This window comes from Heloderma suspectum, chromosome 17 (genome assembly GCF_057233095.1).
Source record: "Heloderma suspectum isolate Gila_16-S chromosome 17, 16-S_ref, whole genome shotgun sequence".
Classification (NCBI taxonomy): domain Eukaryota; kingdom Metazoa; phylum Chordata; class Lepidosauria; order Squamata; family Helodermatidae; genus Heloderma; species Heloderma suspectum.
In genome coordinates, this window is record NC_139474.1 from 17,306,921 (window position 1) to 17,326,615 (window position 19,695).

At 48.4% G+C, this 19,695-nt stretch overlaps 1 protein-coding gene and 1 long non-coding RNA gene across 5 annotated transcripts in view; one reads left to right on the forward strand and one right to left on the reverse strand.

The window, feature by feature from the left end:
• Positions 1-19,695, reverse strand: part of LOC146334612 (uncharacterized) — a 27,121-nt gene continuing 7,426 nt past the window's right edge. Inside the window, exons 2-4 of one of the 2 annotated variants that reach the window (XR_014786306.1) lie at positions 5,241-5,431; positions 4,726-4,946; positions 1-854 (exon numbers count right to left, since the gene is read on the reverse strand). This is a non-coding gene — a long non-coding RNA (uncharacterized LOC146334612). Of the gene's footprint in view, positions 855-3,600; positions 4,947-5,240; positions 5,432-19,695 lie in introns of those variants that run through there. The other variant, XR_014786305.1, reaches the window with a different exon arrangement.
• LOC146334613 (acyl-coenzyme A thioesterase THEM4-like) lies at positions 341-17,025 on the forward strand. Of its 3 annotated transcripts, none has more exons than XM_084824115.1 (6): positions 341-620; positions 3,739-3,898; positions 4,795-4,963; positions 8,442-8,552; positions 15,459-15,583; positions 16,232-16,704. In XM_084824115.1, exons 1-6 carry the CDS (start codon positions 468-470, stop codon positions 16,324-16,326), a joined length of 813 nt encoding a protein of 270 aa, XP_084680241.1. In that variant the 5' UTR covers positions 341-467; the 3' UTR covers positions 16,327-16,704. The 3 variants fall into 3 exon arrangements, with proteins under 3 accessions (XP_084680241.1, XP_084680243.1, XP_084680242.1); XM_084824117.1 differs by lacking the exon at positions 341-620 and adding an exon at positions 1,239-1,319; XM_084824116.1 differs by lacking the exon at positions 341-620 and adding an exon at positions 16,944-17,025 and having other exon boundaries at positions 3,631-3,898; positions 16,232-16,370.

The window sequence follows — 19,695 nt, forward strand, 5'->3', positions numbered from 1 at the left end:
CTCTGCAGGCTTGTTGTGAGGATAAGAAGAGGGCCCCACCCTGAGTTCCTTGGAGAAACGATGGGATCGATATGAAGTCTTTTTCCTTTCTTTTTTACTACAACCATTGAAATCAGAAACAGCATTCAGACAGCAGCACCCATTTTTGACTGATGCAGGCAAGTCAGTATTTGAACTTGGGGCTTTGTTAGGGACGAATGCACAGCAGGCAGTATTATTATGAAGGTTCAGCCTTTAAAATATGGGCGTGTGTTCCCAGCTGGAGGGAATGTTGCCCGTCCTCCTTTGAGGAACCCTTTGAACCCTGTCTTGTGAAATCTTACCATTCCCCATCCTTGATTGTCTAGGAGCAACATCTTGGGAAACAGCTGTTCATTCCTGGCATGTGCTCAAGAGACATAACTAGCAGGTAGAGCAACGAGGAAGAAGTCAAGTCCCAAGAGCCGTGCGACTTGGAAGTCTCTGAAATGCAGATCCTTCTTCGGAGGACCTGCAGTCAGCTGGTGAAGAGACTGACACAGCGGGGAGCATCCCAACGTGGCCCTCAGGTAGCACTATCCAAGACATCTTTACTGCATCCTCCCAAGAATCCTTCCCATGTGGCATCATGGAATATCGCAGTGAGTACGGAAAGGGATACGAAAGACCTTCTTCCCACCGTTAGGGATGCTTCAGAAATTTGTTTCAGTTCCTTTTTTTACCAGGATTTACCCAATCTGGACTGAACACAGACTTGGATACATTCTCTGGTCGAAGTCCATCCGTTTCCGAGCTTGCGGTGTGATTCGCGGACCCCCAAAAATGTGTTTGACAGCATGCGTACATTCGAATCATTCATGTGAAGAAATGGGCACCTTTGAAAAATGGACACAAGTTCACTTTAATCAGTGGGAGGAGAATACATACGTTTCAAAGACGTGTACAACTGATGCGTGCATTTGGAAATGCAAAGTTAACTTGTGGAACTCTCTGACACACAGTGAGGTGACGGCCACTGGTTAGAGGATGTTAAAAGGGATTAGACCCATCTGGACCAGTTGTAGTCCAGGTGTGTTGGGCTACAACTCCCATAATCCGACAGCCAGCATAGCTAAATGGCTGGGATGTGCAAAAGCCACAAGATTTTGTTCAGATCCTGATTCAGCGATTCGGAAGATGGTGCCATCCAGTGTGGAAGCTTCATGCCTCCTGTTGACGGTCACTGGTGGAAATCCACACAGGGCTGCACCCCCTTTTTGCCTTTTGCAGAATTGGATGAAATTTGCAAGCATAAGAAAAACTTCTGAGGGAACAAAGCCTGCCCCGTTTCAGATAAACAGGTGCAGTGGGGTTGTGTTACATATTCTTTTTTAAAAAGCAAATGAACAATAACTTTTTTTAATTTCTTGGCAGAAATGGATGAAATTATTAGGCATGCTGGCCCTTCTGGGGGAACGTAGCCTGCCACATTTCAGAAAAATTGGTACGGGGGCGGGGTGTGTGTGCAAGTACATCCTTTTCAGTTTGAGAGTTTGCGGGGGGGAAAGGATTTCGGTAGGGCTGTGAGCTCTACAGGAGCCATCTAAGGTGTTGAACACTATCCACAAAAAGCGTTCAGCACCTTGGAAAGCTTTAAAAAAAAAGTTCCAGGCTGATTCTGACTAAAAGAAGAGAGAAAACAGAAGGAGGTGAGCATCCAAAGTAAATCAGGAAAAAGAGAAACAGGTTCTCCGGATGCAGGGGCGGGGGGGAATAAATTGTAGGAAGACCAACGTGTTTCAGCCTTTTTCTTATTTTTAAGCTTTCTTCAGGGGGTGGAGAAAAAAGTCTGCAGAGTTTTTTCAGCACAAGATTGTCTCCTGTGTCGGACTCCCATCGATTGACACAAGGGACGATCTTTCGCGAAAAAATTCTGCAGACTTTTTTCTCCACCCCCTGAAGAAGGCCTAAAAATAAGAAAAAGGCCGAAACGCATTGGGTTTCATATATATATATATACATATACATACACATACATACATACATTCACATGCACACACACACACACGCACGCACGCACACATATGGCATCCGGAGAACCTGTTCCTCTTCTTTGTGATTCTGACTAAAACCACAATGGATCCACACACACACACTCCAAAAAAGTTGGAGCCACCAGCCTCCACTGGAAAGAGGCTCCAATACAACCCGTATCAGATTAATGGCCGCCCTTATTTCTGCTGCGGTGTGGGACTGCTCCGTTACCTCTGTGTGAAGGAAGGCCGACCTGTATGCCTCCTTCTTAGTGTTCACGGTTCAGGCTCCCCCAGAGAGCTGTGCGTGTTGGCCTCCACTCTATCCTGGTTGCTCTGTGTAGCACACATGCAGAGCATAACCTAAGAAGAGCCCCGCAGGATCAGGCCAAAGGCCTCTTTAATCGGGGCCAGCATCCAGGGGGCACCTGCTGGTCCACCCACCTCTCGCTCTGGCCCAGGCAACGGAGCTAGCGAGAAAGGGGAGCAGGAGATGACACTTCTGACTTCCTTACTGGTTCTTTGCCTGTCAAGCTAGCGGGAGCCATGATGAGAAAGAAAACAAGGCGGAAGAGAGGGAAGGGGCCCATGGAGGGCGACTTGGCCAAGTGCCCTCCAAAGCCTGGCGCTGGCACTGCCTCTGATCCGGCCTCCTGTTCGCACGGTGGCCAGCCCAATGCCCCAACGGGAAGCCCGCAAGCAGGACATGAATGCAACAGCACCCTCCCACCCGTGTCCCCCAGCAACTGGTCTACAGAGACATACTGCCTCTGCTGCTGGGGGTGATACAGAAGCATAAGGACTCGTAGCCATTGAGAGTCCAGGCAGTACGGATCGGGTCAGTTCAGTGCAGACTGAACAAAAGTCTTGAGTATCCCTAAATGGACCTTTGTGTCTCTGATGAGGATGTAGTTGCCTTCCCTTCCCTTGGCTCCTGTGAATTCTGTGTTGTGCTTGTCCTGTTCCACTGTGGCTCGGGGGCTCGCAGAGGAAGGAGTCAAGCAGGGTCTCTTGTGGGCAGGTTGAGCCAGGCCACGTTGAGTCAAGGCAAGGCAGGGTAACTCCTCACATCATAGCAAGACGGAGACCAACCGAGCCCCATATATTGGTCAGAGAAGGAACAGCTGCACGGAGCTTATTTCGTCCTTTCCTGCCAGAAATAACACCCATAAACAGTCTAGTGCCTGAGTTTTGCTCTCTCTCTTTTTTTCCTCCTCCCTCCCCATCCCTTTTCCTTTTATGCTGTGTCTTCTAGAATGTAAGCCTGAGGGCAGGGGCCATCCCATCTTTGTAAGCCAACCCAGGAGCTGGGGTGGGCTGGGGAGGGGGAGAGAGTGGCATCAAAATTCTGTGAATAAATAAATGTTTACTGAGTGTACAGTAATTGGAGCACTTTTGGGGGGAGAGAATTAGATCAGGAAAACACTGCTGAGTGTACAGTAACCACATCTTTGGGGAGGGATTTAGATCAAGAAAATGGCACACAGGGAAGGATAAGATTAAACATCCCTTCGTTTCTCTACTGTGTTCAACTAAAGGAGAAAAGGGCTAGCTAGCTAGCTAGCTAGCATGAGATTCGAACACAGATTTCCTGCATTCTCAGTTCAATGCATTTCTTAGCCGCCTTTTATTTATTTAATGCATTTTTTAGCCGCGTCTCTTAGCAGCTTACAGCGTAACATGTACAACTCTATATCAACAGATCCATTTCATAAAACCATACTTTAATTTTATAATGAATTTTCAGGCCCCGTTGTGTCAGTCCCAGCAGGCAAAGGATTTTTGCCTCCCCAACTTCAGCTGGAGCCGGGAGATGATGGACCAGTTTGAGAAATTTATGGAGATGTCGAAAGATGGGTCATGGCAAAGGCTGCCAAATTCAAGGCACTCGGTGAATGATATTCCAGGCAAGGATCTCTGCTTTACTTTTATGTTTTTAATATCCCGGTAAGACGTTTTACCAGGCCGCGGTGAGGCTTATAAAAAGTATCTGTTGGTGCCTCATTGCAGCAGTGTGAGGCCCTTCTGGTTACCACACCTAAAAAGAGACATTGTAGAGTTGGGAAATGTGCAGAATTGAGCAATTAAAATGATCACGGGGCTGGAGCAACTCCCCTGTCAGCGAAGGTTACAATATCTGCGATTGTTCAGCCACCCATTGCTGCAATATTTATCCAGAACAAACCTGGCCCTTGGGCCAAATATGGTTCGCACTCTGGGCTTGAAGATATAATTAAGAATCCAGTCCCGCCCAAAGATTGAATTGAGTCAGGCTTATTAAAGTACAGTAGAACAGGAAAGTGGAAGGAAAGCGCAGAGTAGGCACACTTAATAAAAATAAAATTTAAATCCTACACCAGAGTACTGATCTTTGTGAAGCTACACTGAGTAAGGATTACGAGAATTTCATTTGTGTTTGCAAATGTGCCCCATTCACAACCCCGAGCACAAATGCGTGCAAGACAGCATGTTCTCCAAGACTGTTCACAAATTCCCGACCTTTTGCTCACACTCAAAAAGAAACAACAATGCACATTTTTCACACTTTACTCTGTGGGAGGAAATAGTGCATTTTTCCCTTTTGTAAATGTGTACTTTTCCCATCCAAACAAAATGAAAAAAGACTGCAAAGGAACGGGGGAAACGAGACGAGATTCAAAGGGGTGTTTGGAGAATTTGGGCGATTGGGACAATCGCTTGCTTGTCTGTTCATCTCTAATACGGAGTAACCTACCATCGCTCAACCTCAGTTGATTCTCCAAATTCTCTTGCTTTTCACCTCCCCGCCCCCATCTCTCCACAGAATGGGTAAGGCCAGCGTTCGGGATAAAGAAGCAAAAAGGCACCCGTTTCTTCCTCCGAAACATGGATACCGAAGGTCTGGGCTTTGAATACACCATGTTCTTCAGTGCATCAGAGAAAAGGATGGTGTCAATCTTCCAGCCAGGCCCTTACCTGGAGGGGATGACAGGGTAAGGTTTGTTAATCCCAGCAATGCTTTGTGGGTAGAGAGACACTTGGCCTTTAGTCCGACTTCCCTGTTTCTCCCAGTCCCGGGTAAATCACTGCCCTGGTTGCATCCTTATTTTTAGCTTCGGTGGAATTCGTGCTGTGCCGAAAGTTTCTCCCACTTTTTTCCCCCGACCCCTCTCATTCAATTTGGAAGAAAAGCAATTGTTTTCAAAAAGAAATTCAAAAGAGGAGAAATTCAGGGTTCTCACAGGTTGGGTTCAGGGTTCTTCTGCTTACCTTACTTACGAGGAGACTGAGAAATGTGTTTGCGTGTCCGGTCTTCCATTGTACAAACATCTCTCCAGCAGCTGGTAGCCTCCATGGCTTCCCACACTTCAGTTAAAGACCAGGGGATGACTGCATCAAGTAATTCCTCGCATAGGGCTTTTTCTGATCAGGAAGTGCAGGCAGCCTGGGAGGCTGCAGAGCTGTGGAGAGAAAACATACACACAGTATCCTCGGCTGATTAGGTATGCTCAAAAATGCCACAAAAATAAATTATAAAGGACCCTGAAAATGAGGCAGGGCAATGGAAGCCTCTCTCATGGGGGAATAACACTTCCAGGGGATTGGAGGACAGATTTAGGCACAGCAATAGCTCCACTTCTTCCCCGGAGCTGAGCACAACACCTCACACACGGCTGCATTGCGGAAAATGCAAACTGGGGGCCAAACACAGTTGATTCTGTTGCCACGTTCAGCAAAAAGCAAAAACCCTTTGGAAAAGAAGAAAGAAATTGTGCTCCAACCCTTGCAAATGGGGAGCCAGCCCCATCTGCTAGAAACTGTTGGAGAATTTCTCCTCCCCTTGGAGGAATTCGCTGAAATTGTCTCCCTGGTTTTTTGTCTGCCCGCAAACATAGTGGAGAATTTTGAGAGGCCGTTTGTGTGCAGCTCTGGGGGGCACAGGTGGTGGATGGATTTTTATTTTATTTTTCAGTGTGGGTTGTGAGATTTGAGCCAGGAACTGCGGAGACGCAAACTGGGGTGCTTCAGTTTGGGGTGTGCTTGCGTTTTGGGGACTTATCAGAAACCAGAGTTTGGAACACCTTCTTGGCTTAAAGTGCGCCCATCTTCTGGACTGGCCCCATCAGCCAAAGCATCCTCCTGGGCAGGAAAGGCTACGACGGGCTTCAGGGCCGGCCCGACCATGAGGCGGAGTGAAACAGCTGCCTCGGGTGGCAGCTGCTGTGGGGCGAGGAGTGGCAGCACGGTCTCAGAGGATTGGCCTGTGCAGCCCCTAAGTTAGCCTGCTGCCCTCAGGAACGGTAGAGAATGTGGTCTCATTCCAGTGTTGAAATAAGATTCAGTCAGTCCAGTCCATTTCTGTTCATAGAACCGAGGGCGAGCATAGGGATGTACGAATCTCTTACCTGGCTCCGTGCCGGGGCATCCGCGGTGGGGGGGAGGCGCTCCGTCCCTCCCCCTGGAATCCTCCCCGGCTGGCTCCACAGCAGCTCCGCGGAGCCGCCGGCCAGGGCCAGCCGCAGCCGGAGTTCCGGCCATGGCCAGGCTGCTGCAGCCGCAACTGGGGGTCGTCGTAGCGGCCGCCGTTTGCATCCTTGCAAGCAGCTGTGATAGGCTACATAAGTATTTACGTAGCCTGTTACAGCTGCAAGGCCGCAAATGGCGGCTACAGCAGCCTGACCGTGGCCAGCCGGGAGACCAGCCAGAGCCGCCGCTGCCACATCCACCCCAGGTAAGTTCCATCCTGGGGGGATCCTGGGGGGTGGCGGGGGGCAGGAGGCCGTTCCGCCACAGATTCCGCCACAGACTCACTGGAATCCGTGGTGGAATTTTCTGACATCCCTAGGCAAGTGCCATTGTGTACTCAGCCTCCGGGAGCGAAATAGCTTGGGTCAATCCTTACAGGTTTCCTGTTTGGGCCCAGGCCATTCCTGAGGGACCAGTTCTCAAGGGTATTAAGCATGGAATGAATTCTGGCAAGTGATTGGCGTCCTATTATTCGGCAAGCCTGTGACACAGCAGATAGCTTTGTTTGTTTGTTTGATTGTTTTGGAGGTAGCAATCCTATCAGGATATGTGGCCGACTCCCAACTCAGCAGCGACCTCCTGTCCAGTGTGGGGCAAGCAGAGGGGATCTTCTCCGCGCTCCGGCCACCCTGCAAATGCGGCTAGCTGGCCGATTTCGGCTGTCTAGCCACAGGAATTCGGAGTGTGCGGGGGGGAGGCCGGACAATGCATAGGAAGTGTTCAACCGGCGCTCCCACACTCCCTGCCCCCCGGGAACGTCCCCTTTTGCCCTGCTCCATGCTGCTCTTCTGAGTGCAGAGCCCAGGCGTGATCCACGCTGTCCACGAGGCGGCAGGGGAGGGGGCGGGGAGGCGGTTTTCCAGAAACTGACCTCGGAGCATGGGCTGTGAGATCAGTTCCCCAAAACCAAACAATCCTCTGGCCGTCTAGCCCCTATCTAGCAGCCATAGGATTGCACCCGAGTCACCTTTCAAGACCATAGTCTTCCTCAAGTGGCTTACGGCATAGAAACAATAGGGAAAACGTACTCATAAAAACATATTTAATATCAGTGACCTTACATAAACCCAGATACAGTAAAATATTGAAAATATCCATCAGCAGCAGTGAACACCATTTTTTAAACAATTCCGTTAAAAGCCAGGGAGATCTGATGGTTTTTTAAAGCAACCACAGATGGGGTCAGCTGTATATATCTCGGGAGGAAATTCCATAGGGTAGGGGCCACTACCGAGAAGGCCCTGTCCCTAGTGCTTGCTAACCTTACTGATCTTGGTAGCGGGCCAAAAAGGAGGGCCTCTGAAAATGATCTTGAAAGAGGAATAGAGAGGCCCATTCCAGTGACTATTACTTTTTCCAGTGTAGGATAATAGGAGCAACTCCACTTGCTTCCAGACACTAGGGGGCTATGGAGAATGTTCTGGAGCTTGATCAGTTCCTATTTCCTACTCCCTCCCCTTCCCCTTCCTTCTTCTGCATTCCTCAGTTTCTGCAGCAAGGAGCACCAGACAGTCTCTCCAGGAAGGAAGCAAGAAACCACATCTCATGTCTTCGCTTACTTACACACTCAGCTTTAGGGGGGGCTTGTAGTTAAACAGGGTCACATAGCCTTCTCTGACAATGTGTATAAAAGCACTAATGCAGTAAATTGATGTGAACTTCTTCAAAACTGGCTCTAACCTGAGTTTATTGCCGCCAGTACTAAATGCTGCGTTGCCACGTTTTCCCTTTCTAGAGCAGCTCCGCTGTAAGTCATACCAGACTTTTCTACACCCTCAGCACTTGACAGCTGGTAAAGCTAGCTCCTCCTGAAGGACCGCCCTTTGGAACCCTACCCCGGGTCCTGCCTCCCTGCAGCCCTTCAGTCCGGATGGGCATTTTTCCTTCCACACCATCTTCCTCATCTCGTCTTGGTTTTCTGATGTTTATTCTTCTTCCATCCAGATTTGTGCATGGTGGTGCCATCGCTGCCATCCTCGACAGCAACCTTGCGGCCTGCGCCCTCCACGTCTCCGGCCTTACCATGACTGCTAACCTCAACATAAACTTCATGAGGTAAGCGGTTTGCATTTGCGACCTGAAAAGGAAGGATTGGGATCAGATGCGGGCAGCTGGGATGGCCAAAGGCTGGGAGCAGCCTTCTTTAGTACCGCAGACGCCTCCTCTGAGCCAGCTCATCAGGCAGGGATATTGAAACTCTTTCAGCTTCAGGGCTGAATTCCATTGCAGAGCAACTCTCAGGAGCCACATTCCAGCGATGGGCAGACCAGCATCAAAAGGCTCAGAGCTAAAATGCCAGCATATTTTGGTATAAAGCTGTTTGTGCCAGTCACTAAGCCTTAAGAGAGACATTTTAATGTTTTGGAATGGGGAAAGCCATTATAAAAGCCAGGAAACACCAAATGATCGGTTGTTCGGGAAAACGGGGTGAGGCCAAGGGAAGGTGCATGGATTAGGAGTAGGGACGTCCGTTCCATTTAAGCCCAGTGGGATTTCACAGTGTTCATGTTCCCATAACGGCAGACTGTAGCGGATTTTTCCCCCAGTTCCGGAAACGGCCAGGGTGTTTTTATGCACATGAAATACAAGCATCAAATACAAGGATTTGTTCACACATTAAATAGGCACAATTGCATTTGTGAGCATGCCTCCCCCCACAATCTTGCTTGAGCTGCCGCCGTTCTCCCTCATCCGTGCCCGCAGCTCCTTGCTGTTAGAAGCAAAGGCAAGAGCAAGAGCGGGACACTGGAGAGCATCCCGAAACCATTCGCAAGCCTTTTTTCTGGGAATTCTGGGTCCGGGAATTTGTGCAGATGGGATCTTTCTTTTTCCCGGTTCTGGTGATTTGCATAAATGGGATCTTTAGGGGGCAGGGGGAGTCTTTAAATTTGTGCAAATGGGATCATACTTTTTTAAAACATTTTTTCGGGGTGTTGCGCAAGTCCATCTGTCTGCTACGTAGCCCCACAGAGGCTAATTCCCCGCCCCCCTTGTAAATATCCTTATCAGTTTCATCCTCCACTTCTTGGTTTAGTCAAGTAGAGCCATATTCCACGCTTGCCCACGAACTTGTCAATTTCATCCTCCACTTCCACACTTCCAGAGCGAAACTCCCTGCCCTCCTCCTGCATCAGATCTCTGAATGGATTTAAATGTCTTGAGTCGGAGAAAATGCGAGCTGTCCGATATACAGAGCAGTGCTGGAGATTTGCAAAATACGCAACCTGAAAGAGGGAAATGGAGGAAAGAACAAAGGGAGGTCGCAGTTACTGCTGCTTTCAGCACCCCCCTCCGTTCTTCCCTCCATTTCAAATGTCCAAATTGTGTATTTGAGAAGACTGAGGGGAGATCTGATAGCGCTCTTCAAGTACTTGAAAGGTTGTCACAGAGAGGAAGGCCAGGATCTCTTCTCGATCATCCCAGAGTGCAGGACACGGAATCATGGGCTCAAGTTACAGGAAGCCAGATTCCGGCTGAACATCAGGAGAAACTTCCTGCCTGTTAGAGCAACACGACAATGGAACCCATTCCCTAGGGAGGCGGTGGGCTCTCCCACGCTGGAGGCCTTCAAGATGAGGCTGGACAGCCACCTGTCAGGGATGCTCTGACTTGGATTTCTGCATTGAGCAGGGGGTTGGACTCGATGGCCTTGTAGGCCCCTTCCAACCCTACTATTCTATGATTCTATGTGTTTTACAGGTCCTCAACACTGCTGTGTGTATCAGGCAGCTAGATAGAGAACAGTGGAGAAAAGTGTGTGTCAGGATTTGACCCGAGCTCCCTAGCTTGGTTTCTGACACTGATTCAGATTTGGAGGCAGAGCTGGAAGAAGTCCAGCCGAGACAGGGGACGGGGGAGGAAATTCCCCAAGACTCTCCAGGAGGCAGCGAGGAACCTTCCCAGGGGCTTATCAAGCAGGAGAGCCAGGCTCAGAGACCGTCTTCTCCCCTCCCTGGGAGAACCCGGCCTCTGTCGGAAGGGGAGGGAGCAGCGGAACTGACAGATGCCAGAGCTCAACGCCGCTAAGTGGGCAGAAGAGGGGGGCGTCCCACCAGATCAGCTGCCTGTCAGAAGCTGGCTCAGGAGGGTCCTCCGTGAAGGGAGGAGCCCAGAAAACAACAGAGTGGGATACCCATCCATTAGTCAAAAGGCAACTGCCCTGCTCTCTTAACAAAAGCGGTATTTAGCTAATTTGGCCCAGAGGAGAGCTCCCAGCCTTTCCAGTAACTTCAGGTGTGAAGAGGTGCTATTAACTGAATAAAAGAGTTTGTGGATGGCACAGTGAGTCTCTGTTGCCTCATTACTCTGCGGAAGGGCTTGGAATCCCTAACAGCAAGAAGCATGACGGGGATGCGGGCAGCTGAAAACAGCAATAACTGTTCTCCCCACCCCTTCGTGTTTCAAAACTAGGGATGAATGAAAAAGCTGTTTGTTTGTTTTCAGTCAGGATTTACCCAGTTTCCACCTGCCTGAGCAAACACAGACTTGATTGCAATCTGTGGTCAAAGCCCATACATTTCCGAGCTGGAAGTGTGATCCTTGAGACACCAAAAAAAAAAAAGCATTTCAACAGCGTACGCACATCTGAAAAATGCACGTGGAAAATGCGCATTTTTGGAAAATGCACACAGACACGCTTTAATCAGTGGGAGAGAAGTCCGTACATTTTAAATGCATACACAATCGATGCATACATTTGGCAAGATACGCCTGAATTCTCATGCGACAAGGAAAAAACAAAGACCCCCGTCTGAAATGGACACGAGACGGAATGAGCTTGGAAGTGGAATTTGGAGAACTTTGACGAACCTGAGCTTTGCTTGTATGCACATCCCTAGTCAAAACTGGGTTTCTTCATGTTTCTGAGGTTTCCCCCTCCAATTTTTTCACTGGAAATATTGGGAATTTGGGGAAATATTGGGAGGAGGAACCCCTCTTGTGCAATATTTCCTCTTTCAGGGTTAGGAGTGCATTTTTATAAGGCAGTCCTTCTTAAAATGCTGTTGTTGCAGATTCAAGTAGAGAGAGGCCGAAGATTCAAATAGAGAGGTTTGAGAGGCAGAAAGCGAAGAGGATCTAAAGAGCCTCTTGTTGAGGGTGAAAGAGGAGAGTGCAAAAGCTGGTTTGAAACTCAACATTAAACAAACGAAGATCATGGCATCTGGCCCCATCACTTCCTGGCATATGGAAGGGGAAGAAATGGAAGCTGTGACAGATTTTATTTTCTTGGGCTCCAAGATCACTGCAGACGGTGACTGTAGCCATGAAATTAAAAGACGCTTGCTCCTTGGGAGGAAAGCTATGGCACACCTAGACAGCATAGTAAGAAGCAGAGACATCACCTTGCCGACAAAGGTCCGTCTAATCAAAGCTACGGTTTTCCCAGTAGCAACGTATGGCTGTGAGAGCTGGACTATAAGGAAGGCTGAGCGCCAAAGAATCAATGCTTTCGAACTGTGGTACTGGAGAAGACTCTTACGCGTCCCCTGGACTGCAAGGAGGTCAAATCAGTCCATCCTAAAGGAAATCAACCCTGAGTGCTCATTGGAAGGACAGATCCTGAAGCTCCAATATTTTGGCCACCTAATGCGAAGAGAAAACTCCCTGGAAAAGACCCTGATGCTGGGAAAGAATGAAGGCAAAAGGAGAGGGGGACGGCAGAGGATGAGATGGCTAGATAGTATCACCGATGCAATGAATATGAACTTGAGCACGCTCCGGGAGAGAGCGGAGGACAGGAAGGCCTGGCGTGCTATGGTCCATGGGGTCACGAAGAGTCGGACACGACTGAACAACAAATGCTCCCGAGATAACATTTGTCACCCTGGCGTTCCAAGAACGGGTCCCTAAAGCCAAGTCTCAGTGGCAAAGCCTTGCCTCTGAAAAAATGCCAAGGCAAGTCTCCATCTATCCAGCCCTCCCCAGCCTGGTGCCCTCTAGATGTTTTGGACCACAACTCCCGGCATTCCTGACAATCAGGCATGCTGGCTTATGGGAACTGGAGAGCAAAACATCGGGAGGGCACAAGGTTGGGGAAAGGCTGGCAACCCTGCTCTTAAGAGTGAATCTGTGCCAGATACTGGCTCTGGATGTGAGGAAAGGAAGGCCTTGGCTGCCCCTTCAGCAGGCTTCGAGGGACCAGTTGCCAGGTTCCAGATCACACAGGGAGTTGCGTCATGTCGTCTGGGTCTGACGGTTGTGCGCAGACTGAAAGACCTAGTTAGGCATGCTGTATTCAGCTGACCCCAATGTCAGGATGGGAGCCAGGCTCCCTGGGTTGGTTTCAGATTCTGAGTCAGATTTGGAGGCAGAGCTAGAAGAAGCCCAGTCAAGACAGAGAGTGGGGAAGGAAATCCCCCAAGACTCCAGAAGTCAGGGAAGAACATTCCCAGGAGCTTATCAAACAGGAGACCTAGGTCCAGAGCCCATCTCCCCCACCCCCCGTGAGAACTCAGCCTTTGTGAGAGGGGCAGGGAGCACTGGAATTGACAGATCCCAGAGTCCGCCACAGAGTTAAGCATTTTGCAGAATTAAGCATTTCAGTTCTGTACACTTCTATCATGTCTCCCCTGACCCTCCTTTTTTCCATGCTAAACAATCCTGGCTGTTGAAACCTTCCCTCAGATGGGAGATGCTCCAGCCCCTTGATCATTTTAGTTGCCCTTTTCTGCACTTTTTCCAGCTCAACAATGTCTTTTTTAGGTGTGGTAACCAGAACTGTACAGAGTGTGGTCGCACTATAGATTTGTATAGGGGCAGTATGATATTGGCAGTTTTATTCTCAATCCCTTTTCTAATTACACCTAACATGGAGTTTGCCTTTTTTTACAGCAGCCACACACTGGGTTGACATCTTCATCGAGCTGTCCACCACAAGCCCGAGATCTCTTTCCTGGTCAGTCACTGTTAGCTCAGATCCCATCAGGCTGTACCTGAAGTTGGGATTTTTTGCCCCAACGTGCATCACTTTACACTTCCTTACATTGAACCGTGTTTGCCATTTAGATGCCCCTTCTCCCAGTTTGGAGAGATCCTTTTAGAGCTCTTCACAATCCCATTTTGTTTTAACCACCCTAAATGATTTGGTGTCATCCACAAACTTGGCCACTTCACTGCTCACCCCTAATTCCAGATCATTTATGGACAAGTTGAAAAGCATTGGTCCCAATACAGATCCATGTGGGACCCCACTATTTACTTCCCCCCATTGAGAGAATTTATCATTTATTCCTACCCTCTGTTTCCTGTTCTTTAACCAGTTACTGATCCATAAGAGGACCTGTCCTCTTATTCCAAGACTGCTAAGTTTGCTCAGGAGTCTTTGGTGAGGGACTTCATCAAAAGTCTTTTGGAAGTCCAAGTAGACAAGGTCTACCAGATCACCCATGTCTGCATGTCTGTTGACACTCTCAAAGAACTCTAAAGGGTTAGTGAGAGAGGACTTACCTTTATGGAAGCCATGTTGATTCTTTTTCAGCAGGGCTTGTCCTTCTATATGCTTACTACTTTTGTCTTTAATAATGTTTTCAACCAATTTACCTGGAGCAAACGTTAAGGTAACTAGCCTGTAATTCCTGGATCCCCCCCGGATCCCTTTTTAAAGATTGGTGTTACATTGGCCATCTTCCAGTCCTCTGGTGCAGAGGCTGATCTTAGGGACATGTTGCATATTTTGGTTAGAAGATCAGCAATTCCATATTTGAGTTTTTTGAGAACCCTAGGATGGATACCATCCAGGGCCCAGTGCTTCATTTGGCTTCAGTTTATCAATGAGGTTGAGAACTTGGATCTTTTGTCACCACTGTTTGCCTCAGTTCCTCAGACTCCCCTCCTGAAAACATCAGTTCAGGCACAGGTATCTGTCCTATATCTTCTGCAGTGAAGACCAATGAGAAGAATTCATTCAGCTTCTCTGCAATCTCCTTATCCTCCTCTAGTCCTCCTTTAGCTCCATTTTCATCCAATGGTCCAACTGCCTCCCGAGCTGGTTTTCTGCTTCTGATATATTTAAAGAATTCTTTATTGTTGGCCTTGATTTTGTTAGCGATATGCTCTTCAAATGCTTTTTGCATCTCCTCTTGTCTGCTTGCATCACCTTTGTGCAAGCTTGTGCTCCCTTTTGTTTTCCTCGCTTGGGCAAGACTGCCATTTTCGGAAGGAAGCTCTCTGTTCTCTAACAGCTCCCTTAACACTACTCACTAACCATGCCAGCGACCTCTTGGACTTGGTGCTGCCTCTCCTAACCTGTGGTACACATTTTAGCTGGGCTTCTATTATTGTGGTTTTGAGTATTCCCCAAGCATTTTGAAGGGATTTAATCCTTTTGACTCCCCCTCCATTTTACCAGTTCCCTCATTTTAGAGAAGTTTCCTCTTTTGAAGTCAAATGTGACTGTGTTGGACTTCCTGGGCAATTTTCCAGTCAAATATATATTAAATCAGAGAGCGCTGTGATCACTGTTTCCGGTTGGTTCAACAACATTTACATCTCATACTAGGTCCTGGGTGACGCCACTTAGGATTAAATCCAGGGTCGCCTCCCCTCTGGCCGGTTCCATGACCAACTGTTCTAGGGCACAGTGATTCAGCGCATCAAGAAATTGAATCTCTTTGTCGTGACCGGAATACGCATTTATCCTGTCAAAATGGGGGTAATTGAAGTCACCCATTATCACAACACTTCCTCATTGGAGGCCTCCCTGATTTCGTTTTCCATCTCAAGGGTACCCTGAGCATTCTGGTCTGGGGGACACATAGCACATTCCTAGCACTAAATGAGTTTGGGAGCATGGTATTGTCACCCACAGCGTTTCTGTGGAAGAGTCTACCCCTTTTAGGTGTTGTAGTCCGCTCGACACTATGCCCTCTTTGACATGCAGAGCTCCTCCTCAGAGGATTCTTCCAGTGGGGGCATGACAGTAACGTGGATCCAGCATTGATGCGCAAATGTCTCCTGTTTCAGCCCCATCAAGTTGGGTTCTGTGGTCCTGGTGGATGCCAAAGTGGACAGGGTGGAGGGGAGGAAGCTGTTCATGTCTGGCTATGTGCAGAGTGCCAGTGGGAAGACCCTTCACACAGAAGCCACAGGTAAGTGCTTGATTCATTCCAGTTTGAGACTTGGCTGTGACCATAACCCTATAAATGGGTCTCTATATTTGAGAGAGCACTCCTCCCTTTCCAGCCTGCCCGGTCACTGAGGTCATCAGATGAGGTGCTCCTGATGGTTCCTCATGGACCTGTGGCCCTTTTGGAGTCCACTCGGAACACAGCCTTCAGTGTGCTGGCTCCCTCTCTGTGGAACTCCCTGCTTCTTGATGTTAAGCAGGCACCAAGGTTTTGTTTTCAGCACCTGCTAAAGACATTCTTTCTTTAAGCCAGACTTCCCTGACAGACCAGCCACAATTTTATTGGCATAATCTGATTTTTCTTTCCTTTTATTGTTCCCTTCTTCAGAACCTTGTTAGATATAGAACGGTATATAAATCCTCTAAATACATGAAGAGAGCAATCCTACAGTCCATGGGTGAATGTCCCTTGGGATGTCCTGTGGGCATCATGGTGCCTGCAGGGGTCGTGAGGGGGGGGGCTGTTTTCTTGTCTGAAATTCCTTGGAGAGAACTGATGACCAATTTAGCCAAAGTAACGACACCAAAGTCTCCCTGCAAAACAGATGTCAACGTGTGTCCTCTCTGAATCACATCCCTGTTCTCTTTTTTCTCCTCTCGCCGCCTTTAGCTCTGTTCATCCAATCCGGTTCAAAGAGTGCCTCTGTTCCAAGCGATCCGTCTGAACCCACTGAGGAGCGGAAACTTCCTCTCCTGGGAAAATGATGATCCTGCTCCTACTTGGTCAAGGAATGCTGAGATCCCAGAAGGTGACTCTCGGAAATACGGAACTCTTGGCCATTTTCCCTCTTGGGGTGAATAATAAGCGTTGATGTGTGTAATAAAATTAACTCTTGTGTGCGCTGAGACACTCAGCATTTGGTGACTACTTAGAAAGCTCAGCCCTCATTAGACCATTGCAGAGGGGTGGGGGGGCTGGCCCCTTAGGTTTTTTCCTAAAGGTTTTATGTACTTCTGTAAACTATGGAGTTCCTCTAAGCATGTTGATATCTCCTTGTTTTTCAAGGGCCCCCTTTTGGCTACAGTCCTGTTGGCCGATACATGCTGACTTTGCTACTAGATGGACAGACAGACAGACAGACAGACAAGAAAATATAGTAAAGGAGGGGTAGGTCTCCACATGTTTTGGACTTCAATTCCCAGAAGCCCCCTGCCAGCATGGCCAATGATCAGGAAGGCTGGGACGTGAAGTCCAGAACATCTGGAGATCTATTTTCTGCCTACCCCTGCAGCAAGAAGGACTATTTGCCATGGCAATATCCAATACAGATAAAATTCTACAATCCGGTATCACATTCTGTTCACTGCTTCCCCTCTCTTAGCATGTTACTGACATTCCTCAGAAGAACAAGAGGATCCCATGAGTGAATGACAGAGAAGGACTGAGAGAGAGACAGAGCCATCATATTTGTGACTATCTGTTCCCACTTGTAACATAGGGGCCTTTCTTTCCAGTCTTGGGGAAATTGATTTTCTGAATAAAGGTCTATTTGGAAAGGAATTAAAGCTTTGAATAGGAATGGGGGAGAAATTCATTCGGTTCACATTTCAGTGCAAACTTCTCCATCTCACCTCTTTCTGAGGATGCTCAAGCAATTTGATCTTCATCAGCTGACCTGATCCGTACTTCCTAGACTCAAGTGCAGAAATTCCAGCACAATCCTACATGTCTACTCGGTCCTAATAAATTCAATCAGACTTAATCCCAGGTAAGGGTGTATAGCAGGACAGGGTGGGAACCGTTTTGCCCTCCAGGAAAGCACCTGGGTCCCGCAGGCCAGCTAGGGGCATGGTTAGAGACCAAAGTGGGGTTGGTCGGGGGGGGGGGCAGAATTCAACCCCGGGATGAAAACACATTACTCACCTCGGATTTAGAAGATTGGGTAAATTGTTGCTATTTACAGTGCAATCATAAGAACATAAGAAGATCCTTGATGCTGGATGAGACGAAGGGTCCATCTAGTCCAGCATTCTGTTCACACAGTGGCCAACCAGCTGCCCACGGGAAACCTACAAGCAGGACATAAGTGCAAAAGCACCCTTCCTCTACAGGTCTACTCAGAAGTGAGTCCCATTGCATGCAATGAGACTTATCTCCTAGGTAAGTGGGTATAGGGTTGCCGTCTTAGCCAATTCGCATTGGCCTACAAGACCATCGAGTCCACCCCCCTGCTCAGTGCAGGAAGCCTGATTCCCAGGTGGTCTCCCATCCAAGTACTAACCAGGGCTGACCCTGCTTAGCTTCTGAGATCAGACAGATGGACCACTGCTTGGAAAGATATGGAGGGGTGTATTGCCCCAGCTGTGGGCTTTAAACTCTTAGGTTAGAGGTGCCAAGATAGTGATAAATCAGATCCAGGTTTACTTACAAGGAGATACTTTATGGAGTACAATCGGCACACAGGCGTACCCAATGGTTGGATCAGACAGCTTCTCTGAACCCAGAGCCAAGGGGTACAATGGGTTTTATACCATACACGTTAGCAACGAGGCAGCCTAGCAGCAAGCGCCATCTAGCGTTCATTCCCAGCATAAACTAGCCGGGTTTGGTTCTCAGCACAGCCACCTGCCCCTCAGCATAAACACATGGCCTTATCAGGCCATGCCTGAGAAGTGAAGCTCTCTACTCATTAGCAAGGAATGCGCTGAGGCGGCTATTATCGGCCTTTGACTCATCTTTATTTATTTATTTATTTATTTATTTCATTTCTATACCGCCCAATAGCCGAAGCTCTCTGGGCGGTTCACAAAAATTAAATCCAAACCACACACAATAAAACAATTTAAAATATACAGAACATTAAAACCACAATATAACAATACAACCACAATAAAACCTAGCAGCAGTGCAAGAGTTTAAAATACAGATTTAAAACAGCAAAGATAAAAATTTAGAAAGCTAAAATGCTAAAATGCCTGGGAAAATAAAAAGGTCTTCACCTGGCGCCGAAAGGAATACAATGTAGGCGCCAGGCGAACCTCACTAGGGAGCTCATTCCAGAGCCGGGGTGCCACAGCAGAAAAAGCCCTCCCCCTAGTAGCCACCCGCCTCACTTCCTTTGGCAGGGGCTCACGGAGAAGGGCCGCTGAGGATGATCTTAAGGTCTGGGCAGGCACATATGGGAGGAGGCGATCCTTCAGGTAACCTGGCCCCAAGCCGTTAAGGGCTTTGAATGTTAACACCAGCACTTTGAAATTGCACCCATAATGAACTTAAGCAAGGCATTGTGGATCTCTAGGCCCCTCCAACACTACAGGTGACTTGGTTACGCTTCTGGTACTGAAACAAGGGGGCACCCTGTCATCCACATCCCCTGGGCCTCTAGACATTAGACTCTGGGTTGGAGGGTGGATGCATCTTGCCCCTACTATGTATGCCTCTAACACAACATGCGCATGACCACTAAGGCACATTCAACGCGCAGCCTGCCGTTTCCCATTCTGCAGCGGGGTCGTTTAGATCCATTGGTCTCCAAAGCTCAGTGACTTTTTCCTAGAACCCGTATACCTTCCAGAAGAATAGGGCGGAGCATTTTGGAGGAATAACAAAGGAATTAAATGATGGAATCGGCACATCCTCATAGAAGAGGAAAGAATGGACCCAGCCAACTATGGCAGTGTGTGTCTCTCTGTGCTGAGCGCACCGGTATGTAATGTGCATCCCTGCCATATGCCATCCTGCCCTCCACACATACAGTGCCGGTGATAATGAAAAGAATAGCAATAATACTGATGCAATAATTATAATTACAATAAAGATTATGGGGCTAGGGCATGCTGGGAGTTGTAGGACTTTTTTTCTGTCTAAACATGCATAAGATTGCACCCTTAGCCACATTCAGCCACCATGGGACTTACTTCTGAGTAAACATGTACCAGATCAAACTTCACATGTGATGTAGGTCTGAGCACATGAGTAATCAAGCTAGTTCCTTATCTGCTGAACAAGCCAGAATACCGGATTGGTCAGGAGGAGTCCAGGCCCAGCCAGCCCAGTCAGCAGAAACCTGTGGGTGGGGCCCTCACAGCTTGGAGAATCAGGTGATCAGCATTAGCCAATCACTTCCTGCAGCC